The sequence below is a fragment of the Cynocephalus volans genome, chromosome 7 (assembly GCF_027409185.1).
Source record: "Cynocephalus volans isolate mCynVol1 chromosome 7, mCynVol1.pri, whole genome shotgun sequence".
Classification (NCBI taxonomy): Eukaryota; Metazoa; Chordata; class Mammalia; order Dermoptera; family Cynocephalidae; genus Cynocephalus; species Cynocephalus volans.
Window position 1 is genome coordinate 102,279,027 of NC_084466.1, and position 15,048 is coordinate 102,294,074.

A 15,048-nucleotide genomic window follows, 5' to 3' on the forward strand; every position below is an offset into this window, starting at 1 on the left:
TAGAATTCACCTGTGAAGCCATCTGATTCTGGGCTTTTCTTTGTTGGGAGGTTTTTGTTTACTGACTCATAGCAGATTGAAGTTTAATTATGTTGTAATCACCATCACCCAGGTTCCATCACTATGATTCCTGATGAGGGCTTTTCTTGAAGCAATTCCTCATTTTCTGATTGCATATCTTTCTCTATTTCACATCTACACGTTATCATGTAGCTTCTCAGACACTGGGTCTACACCATGTCCACATATGTTTTCTGACACTTCTTTGTTCTTTCTCTCTTATATTTTATACTCTAAAAGATATGGATTTCAAATATCTAAATTAAAAAGTATCATTTTTTCTGAAACCCATGCATACACTTATCATTTTTAGATATTTCTACCTTATTTAGACTTTAAACTGAAATTACTTCCTGAAAGAAAATTTGGAATTGTATTTTGTTTGAATATTTTGAAGAATATGTGTCATTGTAGTTTGCTTATAGTAAGGAAAATATAAGCTGGAAAGTTTTTGAAATGGTTTTTCAGGCTTTTCCTTTCCAAGTATGTATAAAACCACAAACTCTGGGGCACAACTTTTTAAGTTCCACTAGCAAAATATTTTAAAAATTTGATCTCCAAGGGTATAACCTATAACGGATTAGCTGATGATCTTGTAGCAACCACAGGATAAAAGAGTAATCTTAATGTATTTGAAAGGTGATTCTCATTTTCTTACCCTTTTCATCATTTAATGAACTAAAGAAGAAGTGTATTAAAAGATAACAAAGAATTTAGAGTAGTATTTAATATCATAGAGGGATTTTCAGATAGACTTTATTTTATGAGTTATTATTATTTTTTTTACATTAGTCTAATTCTTGGAAGTGGAAACCAATGTTTGTTAGCTCCATGAGGTTTGCCCTTAAAGATTTATAAGGGTGGATCAGGGATGAGAATGGTCATTGGTGTTAGAGTAAGCTTAGGGGCAAGTCTATTCCTGATGTACTACGTTGTGTAAAGATTCCATGAACCACAGGGTTCCTCCAGGATATAGATCAATGTCTCTGATTTCCTGTAGGTTACATCTCTATTTACCTCTCAAAGCTAAATAGAGCTGTGGGAGGTAAGGACAAAAAATACAGGACCTATCTGAACCTGTTTTTGTTTGCAGTTTATTATTAAAAAAGTAAAACCTAGCTAAATGGAAGATAGCCAGAAGAGGAATGTTTTTACTTTTGCCCACAATTTCATGCATTGCAGAGCTCATGGCTAAAAATCATATCTATTCATCATAATTATAAAAGTAATAGCCAAGTTTTCTTGGGTGCTTTATTTGTGTTGGGTGCTATGCTAACACCTTTCTCTAATTCATGATATTTAATTTTCCCAGGAGTCCAGAGAAACATTTTTATGTTTCATAATCTTGAGTTGAGGAAACTGATTCTCAAAAATATTAATTTGCCCAAGGATATAAGATAATAAGTGGAGGAGAAGACTTTTCATTAAATATGTGTAAATTCAGAATCTGCCCTCTTAACTATCAGGCTATCCATCAAGTTTCTTGAAAAAATCTAGCTAACCTCGAAGTCTTCCTCCAGCTCTCATTGAGTGTTATTGATGGAGCTGTCTCATTTGCTCAGGGAAAGGTCCTTCTTTTGGTTCGTCTCTCCTGTGCTCCACACTGTGGATGCTATCACAAGGGCACTGCTTCACTGGGCTTGGCTTGCCTTGGCTGGCTCCACACTGGCCTAGGATGAAGCAACCCCATTCTGCCCTCAGCTGGATCATGTCCTCCTCAATTCCCACATGACACAAAAGGGACTGGTGCACAAGTTTTTGTGTGTGTGTTTAAATATTATCAACAATCCCAACCAAGTCGTGTTTTCATACAAAGTCTAACTAAGCTCATTGTAATCTCTCCTTCAGTTGACTGAAAAGAAAATTAGGCCTGTACATGTGGCTGAAGTTGTTAGGACTTCTATGTTTATATTCTTATCCCAAAATGCTCATACAAGAGCACATTTGTACATTTCCTTAAAAAAAAGGAAAAGCCACAGTATACAGGTAAGTGTAATTGTTAACATATACTTAGCAAAAAAGGAATATTATTCTAAGAAAACTGTTGTTAAAATATCCTGGTTTAAAGCATCAGCTTACAGCTCTTTTACTTCAGAGCATTGTGAACAATGATAAACTGAAACTCCCTGAACTTTTTTTTTTAAATCTATACAATGCCTATAAAAACTGTGGAGAGATGGTGTCATACTTAAATGAGGCATTTTATTTAAAGCCTCAGTAAAATGTTCTACTCTTAGTAAGCCTTAGTTATTACAGGTATGGGTAGCGTAAGACACACTCAATGTATATTTAGAAAACAAAACAGTTAATTCTTCAGTCAGAAGTTTGTGTTTCACTGTTTTTAGGTTTTTCCTTCAAGGACAATGAGTGCTTATTTTCAATATATGAGGATACCTCAAAAAGTTCATGGAAAAATGGAATTGAAAGGTGATATAAATCTTTCCAAGAATTTTTTAATTAGAAGTAAACTCAAGTCCCAGTCTTAGACAACAACAATTGTTAGCAGTTTCCTATTTTGAAATTCTTTTAAACTATTAACAAAAATTTACTTTCAGCTAGGACACAACCCCGTCTCTTCACCCCACTCTCCATACATGCAAACGTACACACATTTATGCTTAATCTTGAATGGGAGATGACATCTCTTTCAATCTCTATTTCCTTATGTCTTTCTAACATGGTGATACCAAAGCCTGTGTTACTGTGATGTTATAAAGATAAAATGAAAGTGTGTACATGGATTAACAAGTATGGATCCTAGAATATAGTGATTATTTTACAAACACTATATTATATTTTTGAGCATTTGATGTCTGAACGCAAGCAACAAGGAAGTATGGTTTTTTCTCTGTTTGTTTCTGTATACCCAATACCTAAAACAACATATGGGTTATAATAGTTATTCAATAAACATTTGTTAAATAAATGGATGAATAATTAATTTAGCTTTTAGGATTGCCAAAAACGTCTAACTTTTGATAATCTAAAGATAATCAAATTGATAAAGAACCTTTGCAATTTTTAAAAATTCAAAGGTATTTTTTTATGTCTAAGTATATTTTTAACACGTTAACCCTGAATTTGTAGTGTAAATTGGCGTCTCTCTTGGGCACACATGCACTCATCTGTGCATACACATATACACATACAAATATGTCCACATAACCTTTCTATCTTCTCTTCTAATTTTTGTGCTCTCCTTTCTTTATTCACTGTGTATGCTTTGAGAGAGTAGTTTTTATCCATGAATTTGTTAAGTCAGTTTTTATCCACGAATTAGTATCAAAGGATTGTGACATGCTTTCGAAATAATACTTAAGTACAGTTAGAAAATATTTAAATTTTTTGTTAACATATGATAATTTTATAATGTCATTGGAGTAATTATGAAATCTCTGAGCACAGAGGCCAAGTTTCTATTTCACACTGACATATCTCCAGTGACTTTTGTTGAAAGAATAAATGAATATTTGAATAACTGAAAGAACAAATAAAAAGTACTAAAAAAAATACATAGACACAGAAATACATGACTGATTAGAGGAGCTAGGAATATCAAAGTTAGTATGTAAGTAATTCCACTTCTTTTTATAATTCCTCAGAAAAGTACAAATTTTACTATTTAGATAAGAAGTCATAGTTTAGGAACATGCTGTTTTTTCTTACCACCTCCAGAATTCTGCTTTGAAAATGACTAGAACTATGAGACATATAGCTAGATGGGTTATTGAAATAGAGGAGAAATTGAATTTCTTTATTTTATTCACTCAGACAAGGAGTAAATAGCTTTGGAAATGAAAACTGTCTCAAACAGAGATCTAGTTTCCATTTGAGATTATCTTTTAAATCAGTTCCAGTTTAAGTCTGTCATTTCTGGATTGATATTGATTTCAGTTCATTAGCTTTACTTAGTAATTTTTGTGATCTTGGCTGAGTTGAAAGTTCTGGTGTATGTGTATGTCTGTGTGCACACATGCTTGGTATTTTTAAACATTCTTATCTCATGCTGAAGTTTTTCTCCTGTTGATCTCTGATGAAAACTTGTAGAAAGGAAGTTATATTGACATAAATGTTCTCTAAAGCACATAAAAAGCAAACCAGATAAAGTCAGCTGAAGTATTTTAAAGATACACAAACCATATGCAAAAATGATGCAAAGTTAAAACTCACCTGAATAACACCATTATAATAATAATGCCTTTCTTTGACTCTATACCGTCTTAGCACAATACTTATGATATAGCACGGGCCCAACGTAGGTGTTGAATTTTATTTAATTCCAAACTATTTATTGTAATTCACAGTCTTGAGATATTCCTGAAAAAAGCCGTAATGATTTGTGACCAAAAAGTGCTGGTGAAGACATTAAATAAAACCAAAACAAATGGACTAATATAACTTGTTAATTGAATGAAATATTTAATATTGTAAAGATGTCGACTTTCCAAAATTTATTTATTGATTTAGAGCCTTTCTAATCAATACCTCAGTATGTTTTTGCTTTGTGTGTGGAAAGTGTTGGACTTGTTCTAAAATTTTATGTGAAAGTACAGAGTCAATAATACGCAAGAAACTCTTAAAGAAGATCAAGAAGTTGAATAGACTTGCCCTCCCAGATAGCATGAGCTTTAGTGTTTAAGGTAGTGTGTACTGTCAAAGAATTAATATAGGCATAGAATTAGATATGACTATAAGTCATGGAAGAGAATAAATAATCAAGATATAGACCCAAGTATACCCACACACTTGATAGATAACAGCGGTGGTTCATGTAAGATGTTAGGTAGACTTTACAACAAATGATTGTGGAAATCTTAAAACATTTAATTGGTTGTAAATCTCAAAAACTGCAAAAAACCAATTCCATATGTTTAAAAATCTAAATAAGGGAAGGAAGTCTATAAAATATTAGGAAATAAAATAGTTAATATCTTTATGGCCTTGCAATAGAAAAGAATTTCCTAAACCAGGCATAAGAATTACTACGTATAAATGGAAAAATTGATAAATTCAACTACATTAAATTTGAGAAATTCTGTTCATCAAGTGATACAGGGAGAATAAAGGGACAAATCTGGGGCTGGGCTTGAGAATTTATGATTGTAAGAGGTTCCCAGATGATACTGATGCTTTATGTCCAGGGACCACACTTCAAAACCTGCACTGGAGTTAAAAGAGCTTGGAGTAGCCTACTTACAGCCTTAGACACCTGCCCTGAGGTATGCTGAAATTGTGACTCTCTTCTTGACTACTGGAGATGTATTTAATTTTTTTTTTTTGACGTTACCAGTAATGGTAAAAAGAGAAAGAGGTTTAGTGAGAAATTGGTAAAGGGCCACAAAAAATGATTACATTGTATAATATTGAATATGCTAATTATCCTGATTTGAGCATCACATATTGCACACAGATATTGATATTCAACATGGTACCCCACAGATATGTACAATCGATTATGTTGCAATAAAAAAGGGAAAAAAAGGGTGTTTTTTTTTTTGTCTTGATACATTAAATAAAAGAGGTCCTAGAAAAATTATAGCTCCAAGGTAAAATAAAACATCATCAACAACAAAACTATAAAACATCTAGCAAACATAACATGAAAGTTGTAGTGTTATTTTCTGTGATGGTTCTAAGGAGTCCATTTGTCTTATGGAGGATTTAAGGTAGAGATTTATAAATACAATGTAAGGGTTTTTTTAAAACTATGTTTGGATATGTTTTTATGATCAAATCAAAATAGCACAGGTAATGGTAAACTTAAATTATATTAATTGGCTAAAATGAGATCAAATTTTTCTCAACTTGAGATACATTAATTTTTTTAAAAAATCAAGCCACTCTCCTGCATGTGGATTTTCCAAAGGAAAAATTTTGTATACTTGATCCCATTAGTTTAGAAATTTGCAATCCTTAAAAAGGCTTTCAGTCTAATTAGCATGTAGTTCTCATTCTCCTTGATGTTTTTATGCTTCAGAAAAGAAAGAGTAGACACTCTCATATATGCAGAGTCTGGACTTTTTTAAATTGAGAGTTAAATATTATAGATGGAAATATGATCCAAATCGTGTAGCACAAATTTCCACAATTGCAAAGAGTTAAAAATTAGTTTAAAGATTCAACGTATCTGCATGGAGGATGTTACAATATGTTGCTAAAAAATCAACTACTACTTTCTCTAGAAATGGTTATAAAGTACACTAATTTTTTTAGAAACTTTACCTCAATCTTATAAATGAGTACATAATTCACTCCAACTGTCATTGTTGCACCCCCAACTTGGAGAGGGTATATAACAATGGAAGATCAAGTATTTAATATTTATGGAAGTTCTGGACTGGCACAGATGCAATAACGATTTAATAGAATGTAACACTCTACTGAAAACTAATCTTATCCAAGTTTTAGGGAAGCTTTTGACAAAAACATAAAATTATATGTTAAAAACTTTGAGGCATAAAAATCTTAATTTCACAACTTAAAAACAATTAAGGGTTATTGCAGATATAGCTAACTGTGTGCAACAATCTAATATGGCTATGTGCCTAAGTTCTCGCCAATGCAGTGCAATCAGAAGAATGAATGCCACTTACTGACCCTGGGCTTAAAACTGAAGATGTGCCTTCTCCATATTTTCTTTCTTCTTTCCACCAGCTAAAATACAAAACAACACAAGATTATGCAAACTACACAATGTATAGAAGAATGAATCTTGACACTTCAAGGAACATGTAGAGGTGATCTGCTTGCCAGCATGAAAAACTCACCTTGAACTGTTACAAATAGGAACAATAAATCTGTTTTTTAATCATTTACTTATAATTAGATTTTTATTTTTTCAGATGCCTACTTGAGTTACTTGAATGCAAGTAATACACGGTGGTTTAGTCTGACCCTTTTATTGCCGTGATCAGGAAATGGAGAACCAGGAAGGTTGTTTAAGGAGATATTGATACAAAGTGGTAGAACTAAAACTGAACTGAAAATCTAAGCTGCCCATTTCACTAGTATGTAGCATTGAGGACTTTGTGATTAAATGAACATGAAGTAGAAATCCAGGCAGGCACCTTATGATGATCACACAGTGAGAGTATTGGATGTCGTCTCTGTCTATAGGACCAGGGTAGGTAGCAGGTTTACCATAAGTAAATGAAGCTAAATCTTCAGGGCTATTCACCTGCATGCACCCTTTCCAAGTCCTTGGAGAGGACTGTAAAATTTGAAAACATATTTCCATTAAAATTGTTGAACACCTCCACTTAATCTACTCCTAATATTTCCAGAATTTAAGAAGAACATAAATAAAGGCCCAAGTATATTAAATATTATAAATTACAAGTCTAATTATGTTAAAATTATAAATCAAGCTATGTCTTCATAAAAATGTAATTGGAAAATATGTGTATAGCTATGGATTTTATATTACTGAAAATCTGTAAAATACCAAGGATGACCAAATATTATCATTATTCCACATATAGGAGTACTGCAGATGGGCAGTGATGTTGGATGAGTAATAAAATAAAACAGATAATTTATAAAATGTTACATATTTCTTCAAATTTATTTTACATTAATCTTTATAAAATTACTAATTATGTTGTTAAAATCAAATTTTAATAAAATCATTTCATTGCTAATAATAACCTATAGGATTAAAAATATGGTTATATTCCAAGTACACAAAAATTGACTATGTAGAAACAAATTGAAAATGCAAATTGTTTTACATATGTTTAAAATTACATATCTTTTTAATTATTCCAAATTATTTATTAAGTTATAAGGCAAATACAAATTATGCTTTTCAAAATTTTTGACCAAAATTGTTTTAATAAAGCTGAACATGCTTAATATTCTTGGAAATTAAATGAAGTTCGATTAAATACTTTAAAATGTAAAAACTATTTGCAATTCTAATGCTTAGTGAACATCTCATTGTCAGCATAAAAAATGGATATTATACTTCATACATGCTACCTATAGATCTATATATATACACATGTAAGATTCATGTACATAATTTAATATTGTAGGAACATTCTTAGCCTCCATTAGATGGGCGTACTGCACTACTTTGTGCGTACCTAGGAACCACATATTGGAACACAAAATGAAGGAAAAAAAAGGGGCACTGGGGCACTACCAGGAAATTATATCTCATGCAAAAATCTATTGCATTATTGCTGTCTGTTGGAAAGGAAGATTTGATTATTTGATTAATTTGTTTTTTCCTCTTATGTGAGTGCTTCTTCTACTCAAACCCTTTCTGAACTCAGAAGCAGTGTTTGACTCAGACAAGTCTTTATGGCATTCAAAATCAATCACCTTTTGTTTTCAGAATTTAAGGCCAGAGATGAGAAGTATTTCCCTTAGGCGTGATGGTGCTACTCTTGAAGGTGGATGTTCAAAGTTACAAATATCAGCTCTGGATATAGATCCTGGATTAGAGTTGCTCATTATTTCTTTAAAAAACATTTTGTTTGAGTATTTGTGATATGAGGGGCCTGCTGAAGAGTGAAGTTTTGGACAGAAGCACTTCTTGCCTGGATCTTAGGACAATACTGACTATAACTTCCCCGTCATCAACACATTTCTTTGTGTTTAATGGAACTAATGTGGCTGTAGGACATATTCATATTTCAGTACAGTTTCTTTTCCTGTATTTTCCTGCTATGAGGTTGAATGAATTGTCACAGTGGGTGGTAGGTGTATTCCTGGAAGCTGTTTCTACGTCATACATTGAAATGATTGTCAACCACATAAGCACATCTCATTAAACTCAAACCTAATGTATCCTCAACTTGACTTCCCCAAGCCTGGTTGCAAAACAATGTTATATTCAATTTTTGCACCATAAATATGTCAACATTTTAAAAGCTCTAAATATGATATAAAAGATTCAGAAAATAAACCCAAATACAAGCAAGATTTAAAAATTTATTCAAAATGTTGATAAGGTTCAGATATGCCACTTTAATTGCAATTTCAAAAGTTATTTGAGATAATAAAACAAGTGAAAACTTACAGAATCTAGGCATAACACTTATCTGGCTCCAAATTATACTCCAAAGATATAGTAATCAAAACAGCATGATGCTGGCATTAAAACAGAGAGTCAGACCACTGTAACAGAATAAAGAAACCAGACATCAACCCACATACTTACAGACAAGATCTTTGAGAAAGGAACCAAGAACATAATTTGGGGAAAAGACTGCTTCTTTGATAAATGGTGCTGGGAAAACTGGGCATCCATATGTAAAAGAATGAAATTAGACCCATACCTCTTGCCATATACCAAAATCAACTCAAAGTATGTTAAGAACTTAAACATAATACCTTAAACTGAGAAATTCCTAAAAGAGCGCATTAGGAGAAACACTTCAGGAAGTAGGACTGGCCAAAGACTTTATGAATAAGCCTCCAAAAGCACAGACAACCTAAGGAAAAATAGACAAATGGAGGTATATCAAACTGAAAAGCATCTACACATCAAAAGAAATAATCAACAAAGTACAAAGACAATCTACAGAGTGGGAGAAAATATTTGCTAACTACGCATCCAACAGAGGATTAATAATTAATAATTTGAGTTCCAACAGAGGAAGTCAAACAACTTAACAGTAAAAAAAAATTAGTAACCTGATTAAAAAATGGGCAAAGGAACTGAATAGTCATTTCTCAAAGGAATACATATGAATAGTCAACAGACACATGAAGAAATGCTCAACATCACTCAGCACCAGGGAAATGCAAATCAAAAGTACTTTGAGATATCATCTCATGCAAGTTAGACTGGTATTATTGAAAAGACAAAGAATAACAAATACTGGTGAGTATGCGGAGAAAGGGGAACCTTCCTACACTGTTGGTGGGGCTGTAAATTGGTGCAACCATTATGGAAAATGGTATGAAGTTTCCTCAAACAACAACTGATAGAACTGCCGTAGGATCCAGCAATTCCACTGCTGGGAATGTAGCCAAATGAATGGAAATCATCATGCTGAAGGGATGCTTGCATTCCTATGTTTATTGCAGCCCTATTTACAACAACCAACAGTTGGAACCAAGCTAAATATCCATTGATGGACAACTGGATAAGGAAAATGTGATATATATATATATATATATATATATATATATATATATATATATATATATATATATATATATATATATATATATATAAAATGGAATACTACTCCTTCATAAAAAAAAATGAAATGCTGCCTTTCCCAGCAACATGGATGAACTTAGAGAAAATTATGTTAAGTGAAACAAGCCAGGCACAGAAAGAGAAATACCACAGGGACTCACTTATAAGTGGGAGCTAAAAAAAAGAATGAAAGAAACAAAGAAACAAAGAAACAAAGAAAGAGAGCAATCACAATAAGTTGAACTTTCAAAAAGAGAGAACAGAATTGAGGTTACCCGAGGTGGGAAAGGGAGAGGAGAAGGTGGGTAAGGGAGGAATTGGTAAAGCATTATAAAAATTGATTACATTATATAATGTTGAGTATGCTAATTATCCCAATTTGAGCATCACATATTGCACACCAGTATTGATATTCAGTGCTGTTAGCCACAGGTATGTACAGTCGACTATGTTGCAATAAATGAATAAATAGAAGGAAATAGTATGAGAGAGAATGTTTTAAATATTTTATGTGTTATATCATGGCCATAGATTGGTGTTTCAAAAAGAATTCTTACAATGACAAAGAGGAAGATGGTTTGCATGGGAGAGAATATTGCTTGAACCTCAGGTACTTATGAAGTCCCCAAAAGTAAATGTCTGCTAGTAGCTGCTGCAAAGTATTGTGCAGTTCTTATCTAAATATAGAAGGGATTGTAGAATTGGATACATTTATGTGTTCTGCCAATGCTTACATTTTCATAGAGCTAATGATTACTATTTAAAGTATGTCGTTGAATCTAAGAAGTAAAATCAAGTGAGCTAAGGTTTGTGACGGCAATTTTTAAACTATAATACACCATGCAAATATTAGTTGCTGTATTTATATAGAACTGGAGAAGGCAAAGATGTCTTAACATCTTCTTAATGTATTTCATTGGCTTCAGTTTCCATAATAATCAAAATAGAACAATGTATGGGTTATTAGACCTGTGAACTGCATAAGGTCTCCTGAAAATGCTCTTCTGAAATTCTAAGGTATATAAATATAAGCAGGAACATAAGTCTGATGTATTTTCCCATTATTTTGCATACATTGTAATGTTAGTACGTTTTCTTAAAATGAGAAGGGGTTAGAAAGTACTGCTAAAAATTTACCAGGAATGAGAAACTAGTTTGTGAAAACTCTGGCTGTAGCAATGATTACATTCTCTACCTTCTAATCTATCATTCACCACATTATTATCTTCTTTCCAGATGCAATAAGGCTTTGTGTCGTCCTCATGAATATTGATAAAGGTCCCTAAATGTATTAGCTCTAGGCCCTTCATGCTCAGAGTGATTTTCAAGTTTGGTAATAACTGGTAACCAGTAACTCTTAGTACAAGGAGTCAACAATTCCTGTTCTTTCCTATTTGAATGTTTCAGAGTATCCTGCCATTTTTATAGAAGCCAATGCCTCATCAGAATTCTAAAATTAGGATGTTGATTCTTTACTCTCATAAGAGAGTTTTTTGGAAAGTCCTTTGGGATACATGACCTTTTCTTTGTATAGAGAAACCAATATTCTAAATTGTATGTTTATTTCATTGTGAGTAAAGAAGTTTTCTCCACTAATTGAAGTAATTTAAAAAATAAGGATAAGGAAGCCTGCTCCTGTTTTCCTAACATTTTCTGTAGGAAAAATTCTGGGTTTTTTTCCCCCCCTTAATATCCATGACTTGGTAAATAGATCAATTATCTATGGTCTATGTTCTAAAATCATGTTCTATGGATTTTTTAATTTAACCATTCCTAAATTTGTTCATCCCACAGACTTCTCCATCTCAGTAAAAGGTCACTCTTTTCCAGTTGCTTTAGCCAAAAACTGATTATCTTTGACTCTTTTTTTTCTTTCATCCTCCGTATCTACTTCATCAGCATTAGCTGACAACACTACTATAAATATATCAAATATATCTGGAATCCTTCCAGTTTTTACCACCTCCATTTCAACCTCCAATATCATTATTGCATTGTCCTGTAATACACCATACAGATATCAGAATGTTGTTTTTAAAATATTTTTTATTATGCCTAAAATTGTATCTGGCACAAAATAGGTGTCAAAAAGAATGTTTGAGTAAATGAATAATTGAAGTAATTATAAGGAAATATCAATTTAGTTGTTTAGTGGGGATAGATATTTTTAACTTCATGTCAATGTAAAAATCATAAAAGTAAAGATTGACAACTGGATATACATTTGGTACTGCATATCACAGGAAAAATCAATTATAGATTAATTCTAGATTTAGAAAAATAAAGCTTCAATAACATAACATAAGAAACAGGCGTTGGCCAGTTAGCTCCGCTGTTTTGAGCATTCTGTTGTGACACCAAGGTCACAGGTTTGGATCCATATACTGTCCAGCTGGGGGAAAAAAAAAAAAAAAAGATAGCATAAGAAACAATCTTCATGACCACATGTTCGACACAGATCTCTTAAACAGGATACATAAAGAAAAGAAAAAATGAATTAATTTTATTTAAATTAAGCACTAGCATATCAACAGAGTAAAAATAAGAACTTTTGTTCAATAAAAATTAAATGGAAATATAAAGTGAAATAAAATATTTGGTATACAAGTAAAATTAATACATATGTGTTTTGTATACACATATATATAATATTTGAGATATATTTAAATAAAGGACATATTCAGATTACATATAGAGGTTTTAGAAATGAATTTTTTTTAAAAAGGCAGACAAAACCATTAAAATAAATGGGCAGAAGGCTTGAACAGACACTTCACAAAAGAATATATCCCAATGGCCAATAATTACTTCGAAATGTGCTCATCGTTTGTTATCACAGTGTAATTCTTCTACAAACCCACCAGAATACTAAAAAAGAAAAAGGGGGAAAAAACCCCCAAACCCTTGATAATTTCAAGCATAGTTGAGGATGAGGATTAATCAGCAGAACACTTTTTAACAAGTAGCTGGAGTGTAAATCGGCACAACCTCTTTAGAATATTTTTGGCATCATCTGTTCAAGCTGGACCTACCCATACACTGTGACCCACAAACTCCCCTCCTAGGTACGTATTGTGGTCACTCCACAGACACAGAATGGACATCCCACCACCACCATCAAACATTCGCTCTGAATGTCAAGACTGATGACAACACACACACACACCAAGAGAGTAGTATAAAAAGGTTTATGACTTATATAATATGGCCTCTGGGCAGGGGAGGGCATGCTACCAGTCAGGCCCAAAAATGTCTTCAGAGAAGAGTAAGGTGTGAGTAGCTTGGGGTTTTTATGTTCGGGAGGGGTGGCACTGAGATGAGGGTTCCCTCTCATGAGCTGAGGCTTGCCTAAAGAGTAAGTATGATTTGTAACAATGTACATACTGGTAATATTGATTTGATCAACATATGTCAACATTGAATCCCAAAAATGTGTATTATCAATTATGATTCAATAAGAAAAAAAAAATATATATATATAAAAGATGTATTCACTTGGTCAAAAAATAAATAATGTGTGTGGTCTTTATGTAAAGTGGTCGTACATAAAAAAAAAAGTATGTATTTTACAACATAGAATGCTTTAAATACAACATGAAGTCAAGCCAAATACGTCCAAGGTAATTATTCTCAATGTATTCTTATTTAGTTTTAAGATAACTAACATATTGAATGATGATAGAAATTGTGATGAAATCACATAATATTAGGAATGCTTTACTTTCTTCTTGGCTGAGTAGGTAATTATTACACCATATTCTATACAATCATATATCGCTTAACGACAGGGATCCGTTCTGAGAAATGCATAGTTAATCTATTTTATTGTTGTGTGAATATCACAGAGTGTGCTAACATAAAACTAGGTGGTATAGCCTACTACACACCTAGCTTACTTGGTATAGCCTATTACTCCTATGCTAGGATGTCACTAGGTGACAGAAAATTTTCAGCTCTATTATAATTTTATAGGGACCCCCCCACCATTGGATATGCACTTTGTCCTTGACTGAAATGTGATTATGTGGCACATGGCTATATGTCTATTGTGACATTTGTCAGTCTCTGACTTTTTCAAGAGAAATGAAGAAAGTTTTCAAAATGGGAAGCAAGTGTCAAATCTCTTTTCTGCCACTATCGTATTATAAAATTTTTAGATCTCTTAGGCTGTATGAATGAATAACTGCCTAACAAATGAGATTTTTTTAAGCTGTTTAACTTCAAGCAACTGAGGTAAAATTAAATAAGTCACACTGTATTTTTGTGTTTTAAAAGAATTAAAACAGATTCCTAAAATAACTTACTAACCCACTATCAGGCAGGAACTTGCATACTGGGAGAATTAGGCTATGTCATATAAATGTTTCAAAATATTTTATAATATTTCTGGAAAGCTAGACTTTTTGAGTGGGCATATCTGAATTATATTACATTTTAATAGATTCTGAGTCCATATCTCAATTGTGCTTTTGTAAAGAAACTTAAAAAATCTATTTTTATAAGAAATTTTGTGTATAAATGACATTTTAAATATATTCACATATACCAAGAAGTGCCATTCAAAAAAAAAAATACAAACTCTAAAATAAAATGAGAAAATAAGCCACAGTTTCCAAATATGGTTTTAACCTTTGTTTTCTCTTTCATGAATCTACTGGTGCAGCAGACTGTTACCTCCCTTATTTTCCTCCCCCTTTGCCATACGGCTGGTCATCTGTTATGTGATAAGACAATACAGAATGTTCCAGAGTCTACAGGGGAGATGTCTCTGCTGTAGGACACACTTTCCAAATCTCAACAAACCTGGGCTAGATGACTCTTCCTGTGTG

General features: G+C 32.5%; 1 protein-coding gene across 4 annotated transcripts in view; it reads left to right on the forward strand.

Moving 5' to 3' along the window:
• Positions 1 to 15,048, forward strand: part of CTNNA3 (catenin alpha 3) — a 1,664,900-nt gene that overhangs the window by 1,129,404 nt on the left and 520,448 nt on the right. Inside the window, exon 13 of one of the 4 annotated variants that reach the window (XM_063101678.1) lies at positions 5,202 to 5,250. The exons of the other annotated variants lie outside the window; for them this stretch is intronic. Coding sequence (XP_062957748.1) covers positions 5,202 to 5,233 — 32 coding nt within the window. The 3' untranslated portion in view covers positions 5,234 to 5,250. Of the gene's footprint in view, positions 1 to 5,201; positions 5,251 to 15,048 lie in introns of those variants that run through there. 4 annotated transcript variants of the gene reach the window in all.